Below are 13,557 nucleotides of genomic sequence, written 5' to 3' on the forward strand. Positions count from 1 at the left end.
TTAGTAGAGATGGGGTTTCTCCATGTTGTCTAGGCTGGTCACGAACTCCTGACCTCAGGTGATCTGCCAGCCTTGGCCTCCCAAAGTGCTGGGATTACAGGCGTGAGCTACGGTATCTGGCCCCCTTAAAAGTAAGAGATTCTTTATGGATGATCTCAACACTCATCTCTAGGAAAAATAAACTTTACCCAACAAATAGCTAAAATAGTACAGGTTACTGATGCCAGTGCTTTCAGATCGATCAGGAATGTTTTCCAGATAACCAAACTTTTATTTGCTTTCTTGAAGGTTCAAATGCCAGCTCAGTCACTTACTTGATGTGTCTTAGGCAAATAACTGGACTGGACCTCTGTGCCTATTCTCCTTGTCTTTAAAAATAGGATTAACAATACTATCTACCTCATAGGGTAGAGGTACTGTATGTTAACATGTGCAAGCTCTTCAGCAGTGCCTCTTACAAGGTAGGCAATGTATTAATTCATGTTTGATATCACTGATCATTCAATTAGTAGTTTACAACTATTTCCATCAAGTCATATCATGAAATATCCTAATGGCAATTGATATTTTGTCTTATAAATGGCTTAATGCTTTTTACTTGCTGTTAAAGAAAGCTTACAGGCTGGCTGCTAGTCTAATTCACTTTCTAGCTATATATACTTTATGTTTGACAGGGCATCTAATACAATTAATGGACTTATTTCTGACTTTTTGTTTGTTTTTGAGACAGAGTTTCACTCTTGTCACCCAGGGTGGAGTGCAACGGCATGATCTCAGCTCATTGCAACCTCCGCCTCCCAGGTTCAAGCAATTCTTGTACGTCAGCCTCTCAAGTAGCTGGGATTACAGGCATGTGCCACCATACCCAGCTAATTTTGTATTTTTAGTAGAGATGGGGTTTCACCATGTTGGCCAGGCTAGTTTCAAACTCCTAACCTCAGGTGATCATCCTGCCTTGGCCTCCCAAAGTGCTGGGATTACAGGCGTGAGCCACCACACCTGGCCTTTTGTTTTTGACACATGATCTCATTCTGTTGCCCAAGCTGGAGTGCAGTGACTCGATCTTGGCTCACTGCAACCTCCGCCTCAGCCCACAATTCTCATGCCTCAGTCTAGGTAACTGTGAACACAGGCATGTACCACCACACCTGGCTAATTTTTGTGTTTTGTGTGTGTATGTGTTTTTTGAGACAGAGTCTCAGTCTGTCACCAGGCTAGAGTGCAGTGATGCAATCTCAGCTCACTACAACCTCCACCTCCTGGGTTCAAGCAATTCTCCTGCCTCAGCCTCCCGAGCAGCTGGGACTACAGGCCCACGCCACCACACCCAGCTAATTTTTTTGTATTTTTAGTAGAGATGGGGTTTCACCATGTTGGCCAGGATGGTCTCGATCTCTCGACCTTGTGATCTGCCCGCCTCGGCCTCCCATAGTGCTGGGATTACACGTGTGAGCCACTGTGCCTGGCCTAATTTTTGTATTTTTACTAGAGACGGGGTTTCACCATGTTGGCCAGGCTGGTCTTGAACTCCTGACCTCAGGTGATCTGTCTGCCTCGGCCTCCCAAAGTGCTGGAATTACAAGCATGAGCCACCTCCACCGTGTCCAGCCTATTTCCGATTTGTAAATACCCCACTCTCTCATTTGATTATTCCTAAAAAATTGATCGAAAGAGTTTGATACATCTTCCAACTTTCTAAAGGAATACCATGTATTTCTTCATAGTCCTTACCTCATAAATAATTTATAATTTTAACTACTCATTACATCATATTGCAAAATAGTGAGAGACATTATATTGTTTATAAAATGTTTTTATTTAAATATTGGGTCAATCTGATAATCTTTACCTGACTGCTTTAGTAATATATCTAGCAGGATTCATTCCATAATGTGTTACAGATAGCTTACAGAATGTTCCTCGAATGTGTTTTAACATGTTTGTTTTTAATGAAAAAATGCAGTCAGGTGTGTTCTGATAAAATTAAGTCTGATTTGGGTAATTTGCTCTACAATAAGGACACAGTTTATGATTAGGTTATAAAGTCGGCATTTCCCATAAATTGAGTCGGATAAACCTATAGTTCCAAGGTTCTGGCAAAATACTTAAAAAACATAATTAAGAAACAATTTAAAAAATGGATTGGCAAAGTAGCACTGATAATACATGCTGATTTCCTAAACTTTTCTAGGTATACTGGATTAAATGTGCTATGAAAAGAAAAAGTAACAAGTACTAGAAAATGTCATTTCATAAGTATTGGTAAGACAACTGAAAAGGCAAATAATTACTAGATAAGAAATCCTTCTTTAGATCATGTGATCTCTAATCCTTCATCTTTTTTTTTTTTTTTTTTTTGTAAAAACAGGGTCTCCTTATGTTGCCCAGGTAGGTCTCAAACTCCTGGCTTCAAGCAATCCTCCTGCCTTGGCCTCCCAAAGTGCTGGGATTACAGGCATTAGTCACCATGCCCAGCCTCCAACTCTTTACTATCCGAAAAACTGAGTTTGAAAGAATCTTAACAACAGGAAAGTCATTAGAATCTTTTTTTTTTTTTTTTTTTTTTTTTTGAGACAGTCTCATTCTTTTGCCCAAGCTAGAGCACAGTGGCGCGATCTCCGCTCACTGCAGCCTCGCTTCCCAAACTCAAGCAATTCTCATGCCTCAGCCTCTGGAGTAGCTGGGATTACAGGCGTGTGCCACCATGCCTGGCTGATTTTTTTGTATTTTTAGTAGAGATGGGATTTCACCATGTTGTCCAGGCTGGTCTCAAACTCATGGGCTCAAGGGATCCACCAACCTTGGCCTCTCAAAGTGTTGGGATTACAGGCGTGAGCCACTGCACCCGGCCTAAAATCATTTTCTTTCCTTTTCTTTTTTTTTTTGTTTTTTGAGACAGAGTCTTGCTCTGTCACCCAGGTTGGAGTGCAGTGGCAAGATCGTGACTCACTGCAATCTCCGCCTCCCAGGCTCAAGTAACTCTCCTGCCTCAGCCTTCTGAGTAGCTGGGATTACAGGCACATGCCACCATGCCCAGCTAATTTTTGTATTTTTAGTAGAGCCAGGGCTTCGCCATGTTGGTCAGGTTGATCTCAAACTCCTGGCATCAAGTGATCCTCCCGCCTAGGCCTCCTGAAGTGCTGAGATTATAGGCATGAGCCATTATGCCCGTCCTTTAAATCTTTCTCTTTTTTTTTGGAGATGGAGTCTCATTCTGTCGCTCAGATTGGAGTGCAGTGGCGCCATCTCAGCTCACTGCAACCTCTGCCTCCCACGTTCAAGCAATTCTCTGCCTCAGCCTCCTGAGTAGCTGGGATTACAGGCACCTGTCACCACGCCCAGCTATTTTTTTGTATTTTTAGTAGAGACAGGGTTTCACTATGTTGGCCAGGCTGGTCTTGCACTCCTGACCTTGTGATCCACCCGCCTCGGCCTCCCAAAGTGCTGGGATTACAGGCGTGAGCCACCGTGCCCAGTCTAAAATCATTTTTGATGAAAGACTTTTCACACATAATGTTGAAGGAGTTCCAAGAACTCAGTGATATAACTATGACAAAACTCCTTACATTCTCAAATGCTAATTTACAAGCGTGCTTATAAAAATAAAAAATAAAATTGGAATTCATATGGAAATATGTCTCATTCTAAAATAAGCAATATTAATCAACAGATACGCAAACTACTTGGGAAAAAAAATCTCAGCCCTATCTCTTTCATTAGGTTGTACTTCCAACAAAATTTACTAATTTCTTCTTTATTTAAAAAGGAAATATTCGGGCCAGGCACGGTGGCTCACACCTGTAATCCCAGCACTTTGCAAGGCCAAGGCAGGCGGATCACCTGAGGTTGGGAGTTCAAGACCAGCCTGACCAACATGGAGAAACCCTGTCTCTACTAAAAATACAAAATTAGCTGGGCGTGGTAACACATGCCTCTAATCCCAGGTACTTGAGAGGCTGAGCCAACAAGAGCAAAACTCCGTCAATAAATAAATAAATAAGGAAATATTCACTACTGATATTTGCAGTAACAATTTAATCAAGAAGAGAGAGAGCTTTTAGTCACAAGAAATGTGAAATTTAATTTCCATTTATATACATATATTTGTTTTTTAAAATATATAATACAGTAATCAATAAAATACTTTCCAGCATAAATATTTTATGTTAGAATAAAAGCCTATGGGAGTAACATAAGTTCAAGATGAAAATGGGACGATGTACAACTGCTCAACATTTTCTAAATGACTATGGGTGGTAGATATCAAAATGCTATGATAGTTGCTTTCCACTTGATACATTTACAAGAGTGATGTAACTGCTCTACCTAAAAATGTCAGCATTTACTATGTTACTAAGTAATATTACGTTCTGTTGAACATAATTATGACAGAGCAGGATCACCATCAACATGATATTCTTGCCCCCCAAACTCTTAATCTAATTCTGATAAAAAGAAAGCAATCAAATCCAAATTGTGAAATATTTTACCAAACAGCTAACTTGGAATCTTAAAAAATGTTAAATGTCATAAGATCTCTTCCCTATGGAGTGATTACAGATGAAAAGGACATAACAAATAAATAGAATGCCGAACTTTGAAAAATTATTTATCCGGAAAAAAAGAAAGCTTATAAAGGAAATTATTGTGTCAACTGGGGAAATCTGAATATGGATTGACCATTAAATATTCTCATGTTAAATTTCATATGCTTTATATGGTATGCATGTAGAATAAAGTCCTAGTTCTTACAGATATGATTACATATTTATAAGTGTCACCTCCACAACATGATATCCAACTAGTTCAGGAAAAAAGCAGAGAGTGATAAAGCAAATGTGTCGAACTATTAATAACTGTTGAATCTAGATAAAGGATATACATGAATACTCATTGTACTATTCTTCCTATTTTTCTGTAGAGTTGAAATTTTTCCAAATCCGAAGTTTAAAAAATGTTATTTGAAGGGATACTGAGCCCAAGTTTTAAGATTACTGATACACACTAAGGAAAAAGCAAACATGAAACAATTAATTCAACAGTGAAAAATTCAGGTCCCTCATGATGTCAAATAATAGATCCTTTTTGGCTCTCAAATCATCCCATAAAGGCCAATCATATACAGCTCAATAAAAGCTTAATGAAGCTGAATATGACAGCCTCATAGAAATATAACAAGCACTATCTAACTGATAAGTAGAAGAACCAGGATTTGAACTCCAGAGCCCATGTCTGTTCATTTAAAATATGCTGTATTTATTACATGGAACCACTTTATTATTATAGATAACAGACTTGCTTTTAATGATGCTCCGTATCATTTTAAAAATTATTAAGAAAGGCTGGGTGTGGTGGCTCACATCTGTAATCCTAGCACTTCAGGAGGCCAAAGTGGGAGGATCACCTGAGGTCAGGAGTTCGAAAACAGCCTGGCCAACACGGTGAAACGCCGTTTCCACTAAAAATACAAAAATTAGCCAGATGTGGTGGTGCATGCCTGTAATCCCAGCTACTTGGGAGGCTGAGGCAGGAGAATCACTTGAACCTGAGAGGCAGAGATTGCAGTGAGCTGAGATCGTGCCACTGCACCCCAGCCTGGGTGACAGAGTAAGACTGTCTCAAGACAAAAAAAAAATTACTAAGAAAATACCTACAAGGTTTCTAGATCCTGTCAAGGAATGCAAATGAACTGTTTTTCCTTCCCCCCCCCCAACCCCAAATCAATCCTAGAGAAATAACAGGAGCCATGTGAAGGTAAAGGTTCAAAAGAAGCCAGCTATTTTGACTCCCAAACTCTGTATATTTCCCCCATCAGACAGTAATTCCTTCCATACAGGCTTCTGATACTAATATTCTTTCATTCAATGATAAGAATTTTATATTGTACAGTATGCTATAAAGTATTTTTAGAACCTCTCTTACTTACTGGACTTACGTGAATTTGAGAGCTGGCTGTACCCTTTACTAGATTTGTATTCTTGGGCAAGTTTCTTAACCTCTCTGAGCCTGTTTCCTCCTCTATAAAGTAGTGATGATAATAATACTAACACCTACTTCATAAGGTTATAAAGATTAATGTAAAAAATGAAAAATGCTTAGCATGGCACTCAAAATTATAGCTATAGCAGCACCAGTAGCAGTGTTAAGTATTTAGTAGATGTAGTATTAGAATAGCAACAGCAGTAATATTTTCTTTTTTTTTTTTTTTGAGATGGAGTCTTGCTCTTGTCACCCAGGCTGGAGTGCAATGGCACGATCTCGGCTCACTGCAACCTCCGCCTCCCGGGTTCAAGTGATTCTCCTGCCTCAGCTTCCCAAGTAAGCTGGGATTACAGGCAACTGCCACCACGCCCGGCTAATTTTTGTATTTTTAGCAGAGACGGGGTTTTGCCATGTTGGCCAGGCTGGTCTCAAACTCCTGAGCTCGTGATCCGCCCGCCTTGGCCTCCCAAAGTGCTGGGATTACAGGCGTAAGCCACTGCACCCGGCAGCAGTAATATTTTCTTAAAGTTGAAATATGTTATTAAATCTTGAGGTCAATCAAGCCTAAAATTAGCTAGAAGGCAGCTGTTTTTGCTAGTTCTAAACATTAAGCATCTATATCCTAGATGTGCAAATTATGTGTATTACTGCTGTTTTATCTTTTCTTTGATTTATTATATTTCTTTTCTCATAACCAGGCATGAACTATCTTATCATTATACATAAATGTTATTAAAACTGTGTATGTGGAAGCTGATATAAAAAAAGTCACTTACTCTGGTGGAGGCATTTTTGAGGGTTCCACATCTCGGAGGAACTCGCACTGAAGAGCCTGTTCAGCAGTGCAGCGCTTACTAGGATCCAAGGCGAGCATGTAATCAAATAAGTCTAGCGCAGCTGCAGGAATACTAGCATGAGAGGATTACAAAAGTCAGATGTGTTCTTTAGATACAAGCTTATGTTTCTTTAGGAGCTTAAATTATTTTTTATTAAATTGTAAAACTAAAACTAAGATAATGTAAAAATAATTTTAAATACTAACATTTTTTAATATGTGCATAATACTTTAATAAATCCAGAATTTTCCTTAGAATAAATATTTCATTATTTTTACATAATTTTTGCAATCACTTTCTAAACAATAGTATATATTGTTACTCCATGGGCAATTTGCTGTTATTACACAAATTAAGAACTGAACAGTATAGTTTTTTCTAAAGCAAAATGAAAACCTGAGCTCAAGTAACTTGAAAGCTGTTCCAGTAACATTTAAATGATCTTAGTCAAGTTATTTTGTGTAAGTACCATATCAAACACACAACCTCAAATCACTGACTGCATAATAATGGTAAAATGGTAATCTGCATGTGGCAAACAGAACTCAAAATTAAATGCCCTAGAAGAATTATAGGTTTACCTCAGATCACTAGAGAATAGACTAACATTTATAATTCACTAGAATTAAAAGTAAAACATTCATGCAATAAGGATGTTTATACATCCCCTTCTTACAAAACAAATTCTTCTCTTAACTTTCGACGATACTGCTTCTTTGGTTTCATGGTGTTGAAATATGGTAGTTTGATTACATCAGGCCACACTGCAGGACATGGACTCCCACATATTCGGCTAAGCAATACACAAAAGAAAGTATATCACTATAAACTACATAAAGAATACATACAACTGTTATACAAAACATCAACTCATTTTTAAATACACAAAAATTGAAGCCTTGGTCTATAAAAAATTTTGTTATTTTATTTTATTTATTTTTTTTTTTTTTTGAGACAGAGTCTCACTCTGTCACCCAGGCTGGAGTGCAGTGGCACAATCTCAGCTCACTGTAATCTCTACCTCCTGGGTTCAAGTGATTCTCCTGCCTCAGCCTCCTGAGTAGCTGGGATTATAGGCATGCGCCAGCACGGCCCAGCTAGTTTTTGTATTTTTAGTAGAGACGGGATTTCCCCATGTTGGCCAGGCTGGTCTCGAACTCCTGGCCTCAAGTGATCCACCTGCCTAGGCCTCCCATAGTGCTGGGATTATAGGCATAAGCCACCACACCCGGCCCTCGTTAAATATTTTAGTCATCCCAATTTAATTATTTAAGAAATTAATTTATTTTCAGTAGATACTTTTAACAATCCAAGCATTCCAATTCTTAGAGGACTTTCATATTTGCAAAATGAAATCTTAAAACATGATACTCAAAATATGTGACTTATACCTTAAAACCAACATAAAAAATGTATGCCAATAAATTAAGGAACTAGAGTTTAATATATGTCCCTCTATGGTTTTTTGGTACCTGTCACTCCTCCTTCCCATGAATATAAGGCAGTCTACAATAATAGCAGAAACAGATTCCTATATGACCTCAAGAAGGTAACTGTAGTGTAGACTACTGCTAACTGCCATCAATGGAAGGACACTAAACATAATACTCCTGAAACATTAAAGTTCTTCAATTTAAGTAGTGCTGCTGATCTTAAGTCATAAAGAAATTTTAACTGCTTTACTCTCGTTTACCTGTATCTTGAAAACCCTCATTATTTTAGTATTAACTAGTAAATCCTTGTTATGGTAATTTGTATAAAAAATGCTATAAACAAATAGGCAACTCCAGCTACTAAACATTTAAAAACTAACTGATTTAGTAATATGTAGATGAAAATTTGATTAAATCTGCTTATTTTTTGTATGCCAAATTTCAAGGATAAATGTTTATTATATATAAAATTGTCAGCTAATCTGCATATGTAAAAAGAAAATGTTAATGTATCACTGATTGAAAGTAAAAATATTCCAAACATACGTAAATACAAATGCATGTATAAATGTATATAAAGAAGTAATGGCTCAAGTTGCCAGACATTCTTTTAGCTGAGCTTTAGAATAACTCAGAAACACATATTTATAGGAGACCTTTCACATGTCTAAAGCCATATGTCACTGAAATGTACTTTTTTGTCTCAATATATTTAACATCTTTATAAACCCAAGCTTTAAAGATACTAAGAACTTATTCTTTGTACAGTTCTACTCTCTTCTGTCTGAAAGTCCAATTTTTACAACCTCCTCAACCCTACTCCCTTGGAAAGAAAGCCCAACTCCTGTAGCATGGGCTCTCTAGATCTGGTCCCAATCTGCCTTCCTAGTCTCATTTCCCAATGCATCTCTCCCCACAGGCCCTCCTTCATGTCTATGCTAATGTTCCTTCTCCCTAAATTCTATATAGCTGAATTCTTTCCACTTCTCAAGATTCAGATCAAAAGTAATCTAATTAACAAAAGTCTTCTGTATTCCCTAGTGCTACTCAGAATTACTCCTTGCATGCTACTGGTTTGACATTTGTTTCATCCTGCTTTCTATTTTAGTTGTTTACAGGTCTCTTTTCCATTTCTTATTTTTGTATACTTTTCTGAGTAACTATGTAAACACAATCGACCCCAGGCAGACTGATGTGCACTATAATAGAGGTATAAAGCATACTGGAATACAGGAAGGCAAAGATACTTTCAACATGCAGAAATATAAGAAAACTTACTCAAGTTAGGGAAAGAGTGAAGAATTTTGGTTATAATTCCAAGGATAAATAAACCATAGAGCCGGGCGCAGTGGCTCACACCTGTAATCCCAGCACTTTAGGAGGCCAAGTCGGGTGGATCACGAGGTCAGGAGATCGAGACCATCCTGGCTAACATGGTGAAACCCCGTCTCTACTAAAAATACAAAAAATTAGCCAGGCGTGGTGGTGGGCGCCTGTAGTCCCAGCTACTTGGGAGGCTGAAGCAGGAGAATGGCGTGAACCTGGGAGGCAGAGCTTGCAGAGAGCCGAGATCGCGCCACTGCACTCCAGCCTGGGCGACAGAGCAAGACTCTGTCTCAAAAAAAAAAAAAACAAAAAAAAAACCATAGACAGGTGGGAAACGGAATAAGATAAATTATCTTACCAGAAGAAGAACACAGGCAAAGGCATGGAAATAGCAAAGTATAGACATTTGGGAGGAACACTATGTAAATCAGTGTAGGTAGAATACAGGACTCAGGGAGGCTTAGCTGGAAGCATAACCGGGGTCTACATAATACTGTGGTGGGTTTGTCTGTCTGTAGACAGGTTTTTGCTATGTTGCCCCGGCTGGTCTTGAACTCCTGACTTCAAGTGATCCTCCCACCTCAGCCTCCTAAAGTGTTGAGATTACAGGCATGGGCCACTGCGCCCAGTCCACAATACAGTTCTAAGAAGGTACTTTGCCTAAGTATAATGAAGACAGACTTCAGAAGCAAGCTTTAGATTTAAATCCTGTCTGACACTGGTCAAATTATATTGCTTAGGAATCTGCTCCTCTTTTGGAAACTTAAGATTAATTTTATTTTGAAGCTACAAAATTAAATGAGCTAGCATCTGGCCCATTAATAGTCTTATAATAAATAAGTTTCATTACCCTTAAATAATTTCAATTATTTTAGCATACGTGATGTTGAAAGATATCTCAGTACCAAAGTTATCTAATCAAAAGCAGCAAACACGATGGAATATACATACCGATGCAAGGAAAGTTCCTAGAAACTAGAGAGGTAGACATGACAGCAACTGATAACTTCATTTACAAAATCTGTGCCTGGTGGCCAGTCAGCTACTCCAAGACCATTTACTACTGAGATGCATCATACACTAAGGTATATACTAAATCTCCAATTATCTGAGGTCTACTTTGGGAATCTATCATGATTTGATCAATCTACTCTGGTGTCAATACCGTATTGTGCTATTAATATTTCTTGAAAGTCTGATAGAACAAATCTCCTATCCACTTCTTCACTTATTATCCTCAAAATTTTATTACACATGAACTATAATCAATACTGTAGCACTCCAGAAGAGAATCCTGCTAGGATTCAACCACCACTCTGAATTTATAGATTTAGAACCAACTACTGCCTTTACAATGCTTAATATTTCTATTTTAGAAAAATTCAATGCTTCTATTTCTTTCCATTTATTTATTTATTTATTTATTTATTTATTTATTTATTTATTTCCAGTGAGATCTTGTGTGTTTCCTTTATGGGCTTTTTGTTTTTTAAACAGTTTTTTAAAAAAAATAGACACAGGGTTCCGCTGCTACCCCAGGCTGGAGTTCAGTGGCACAATCATAGCTCCCTGCAGCCTCAACCTCCTGGTCTCGAATGATCCTCCTGCCTCAGCTTACCAAATAGCTGAGACTACAGGCATATGCCACTATATCCATCTAATTTGAGACCCAGGCTGGTCTCAAACTCCTAGCCTCAAGTGATCCTCCTGCCTCAGTCTATCAAAGTATTGGGATTACAGGCATAAGCCACTGAGCCCAGCCTTAAACATGTTTTTGGCCCATTGTATTTTCTTTCTTTCCTTTTTTTTTTTTTTTTTTTTTGAGATGGGAGTCTCGCTCTGTCGCCCAGGCTGGAGTGCAGTGGCACCATCTCGGCTCACTGTGAGCTCCGCCTCCTGGGTTCACACCATTCTCCTGCCTCAGCCTCCCAAGTACCTGGGACTACAGGTGCCCGCCACCACACCCGGCTAATTTTCTTGTATTTTTAGTAGACACGGGGTTTCACCATGTTAGTCAGGATGGTCTCGATCTCCTGACCTAGTCATCCACCCACCTCGGCCTCCCAAAGTGCTGGGATTACAGGCGTGAGCCACCCACCGCACCCAGCCCAAGCCCATTATATTTTCTAAGCAATTAATTGGAAAAGCTTGGCCAAGCATGGTGGCTCACGCCTTTAATCACAGCACTTTGGAAGGCCGAGGCGGGTGGATTGCTTGAGCCCAGGAGTTTGAGACTAGGCTTGGCAAGATGGGAAACCCCATCTCTACTAAAAACACAAAACTTAGCTGGGCATGGTGGCGCACAACTGTAATCCTAGCTACTTGGGAGGCTGAGGCAGGAGAATCACTTGAACCTGGAAGGTGGAGGTTGCAGTGAGCTGAGATCAGGCCACTGCACTTCTTTAGCCTGGGTGACAGAGAGCAAAACTTTGTTTAAAAAAGAAAAAAAGAAAGAAAGGTTGGGCACAGTGGCTCATGCCTGTAATCCCAGCACTTTGGGAGGCTGAGGTGGGCAGATTACAAGGTCAAGATATCAAGGCCATCCTGGCCAACATGGTGAAACCCTGTCTCTACCAAAAATACAAAAATTAGCTGGGTGTGGTGGCGTGCACCTGTAGTCCCAGTTACTCAGGAGGCTGAGGCAGGAGAACCGCTTGAACCTGGGAGGCGGAGGTTGCAGTGAGCCGAGACTGCGCCATTGCACTCCAGCCTGGCAACAGAGCAAGGCTCTGTTGAAAGGAAGGAAAGAAGGGAGGGAGGGAGGGAGGGAGGGAAGGAGGAAGGAAGGATGGAAAAGGAGAAAGGAGAAAGGAGAGGAAAAGAAAAAGAAAAGAAAGAAAAGCTTTATGACAGGAAAGGTTTGAAATTTTACATTCTTTTTTTTCTTTATTTTTTCTGAGACAAAGTCTCACTCTGTCACCCAGGCTGGAGTGCAGGGGTGCAAACCAGGCTCAGTGCAACCTTGACCTCCTGGACTCCAGCAATCCTCCCATCTCAGCCTCCCAAAGTGCTAGGATTACAGGTGTGAGTCATCATTCCTGGCTGCAAACAAAAACTTAATAATAGGAAGCCATCTGAGATTGCAGGGTTCCTACCAGTTTTAGCAGGTGTTTCTTTGAGGTATTCCAGGTATATAAATCATATAACCCATGTTGGAATCATCTATATTTTTTCAAATGTATCTTTATCACTGTGGTATGTTATATTATGTGGCAATTCCTAAACAATGTTAAAATGATAATGCCAGTACACAACAATGGGTAACTTCATTTTCTGATTTTAATGGGAGCACATTCATTGGTCAGCCCTGGGAGGAATTATGCCTTTGGGTTTGAAAAACACATAACAGAAATATACTCACATATATACATACAAATTCACACATATTTCCTGTTAAGGAAGTATTCATTTATTCTTCTCTACTATGGATTTTAATTTTTGTGGCTTTTACATTCTAAGAGTGCTTTAGTTTTATCAGTTTTGATTTTTTAGAACTTCTATAACCACCATCATCTGCATTTCCTCCAGGGCTACTAATGTGAATTATATCACCAGATTTCCTAATACATATTCATCATTATATTCAAAGGAAGAAAACCATCCGAGCCTAATAAAAGTACCATTATTTCAGTGTAATGCTGTATTTTCTATTTGTTAAGTTAGATGTTGTACATCAGTATTCATACGTAAGACTGACACACAGCAACAGTTTTCACAAGTGGGGTCCAAGGACCACTGAGTGTCCCCTAGACACTTCAAGGTCTGGCAGGTCGAAGTTATTACTAAGCCATTATTTGACTTTTTCCATGTGTTGATTTGCACTAATGGTTCAAAAACAGTGGTAAAACCACCAGCACCTTAAAATGATTCAACTCAGTGGCAACAAACTCTATTAACAGGATGTACTCTTCATTATCATGCAAATTTCAGGGTGGGGAGAAAAGCCAGTTTCAAATAAGAACGTACTTGTTAGGCAAGGC

At 39.1% G+C, this 13,557-nt stretch overlaps 1 protein-coding gene across 5 annotated transcripts in view; it reads right to left on the reverse strand.

The window, feature by feature from the left end:
- Window positions 1-13,557, reverse strand: part of CDK13 (cyclin dependent kinase 13) — a 137,445-nt gene that overhangs the window by 11,611 nt on the left and 112,277 nt on the right. For all 5 annotated transcript variants that reach the window (XR_012432523.1, XR_012432524.1, XM_005549747.3 and 2 more), the window contains 2 exons: window positions 7,495-7,611; window positions 6,759-6,890 (listed from right to left, as the gene is read on the reverse strand). Coding sequence is in view for 3 of the 5 variants with exons in the window: in XM_005549747.3 (XP_005549804.1) it covers window positions 6,759-6,890; window positions 7,495-7,611 (249 nt within the window). In the remaining 2 variants the exon portion in view is untranslated. The remainder of the gene's footprint in view (window positions 1-6,758; window positions 6,891-7,494; window positions 7,612-13,557) is intronic.

This window comes from Macaca fascicularis, chromosome 3, assembly GCF_037993035.2.
Source record: "Macaca fascicularis isolate 582-1 chromosome 3, T2T-MFA8v1.1".
Taxonomy (NCBI): Eukaryota; Metazoa; Chordata; class Mammalia; order Primates; family Cercopithecidae; genus Macaca; species Macaca fascicularis.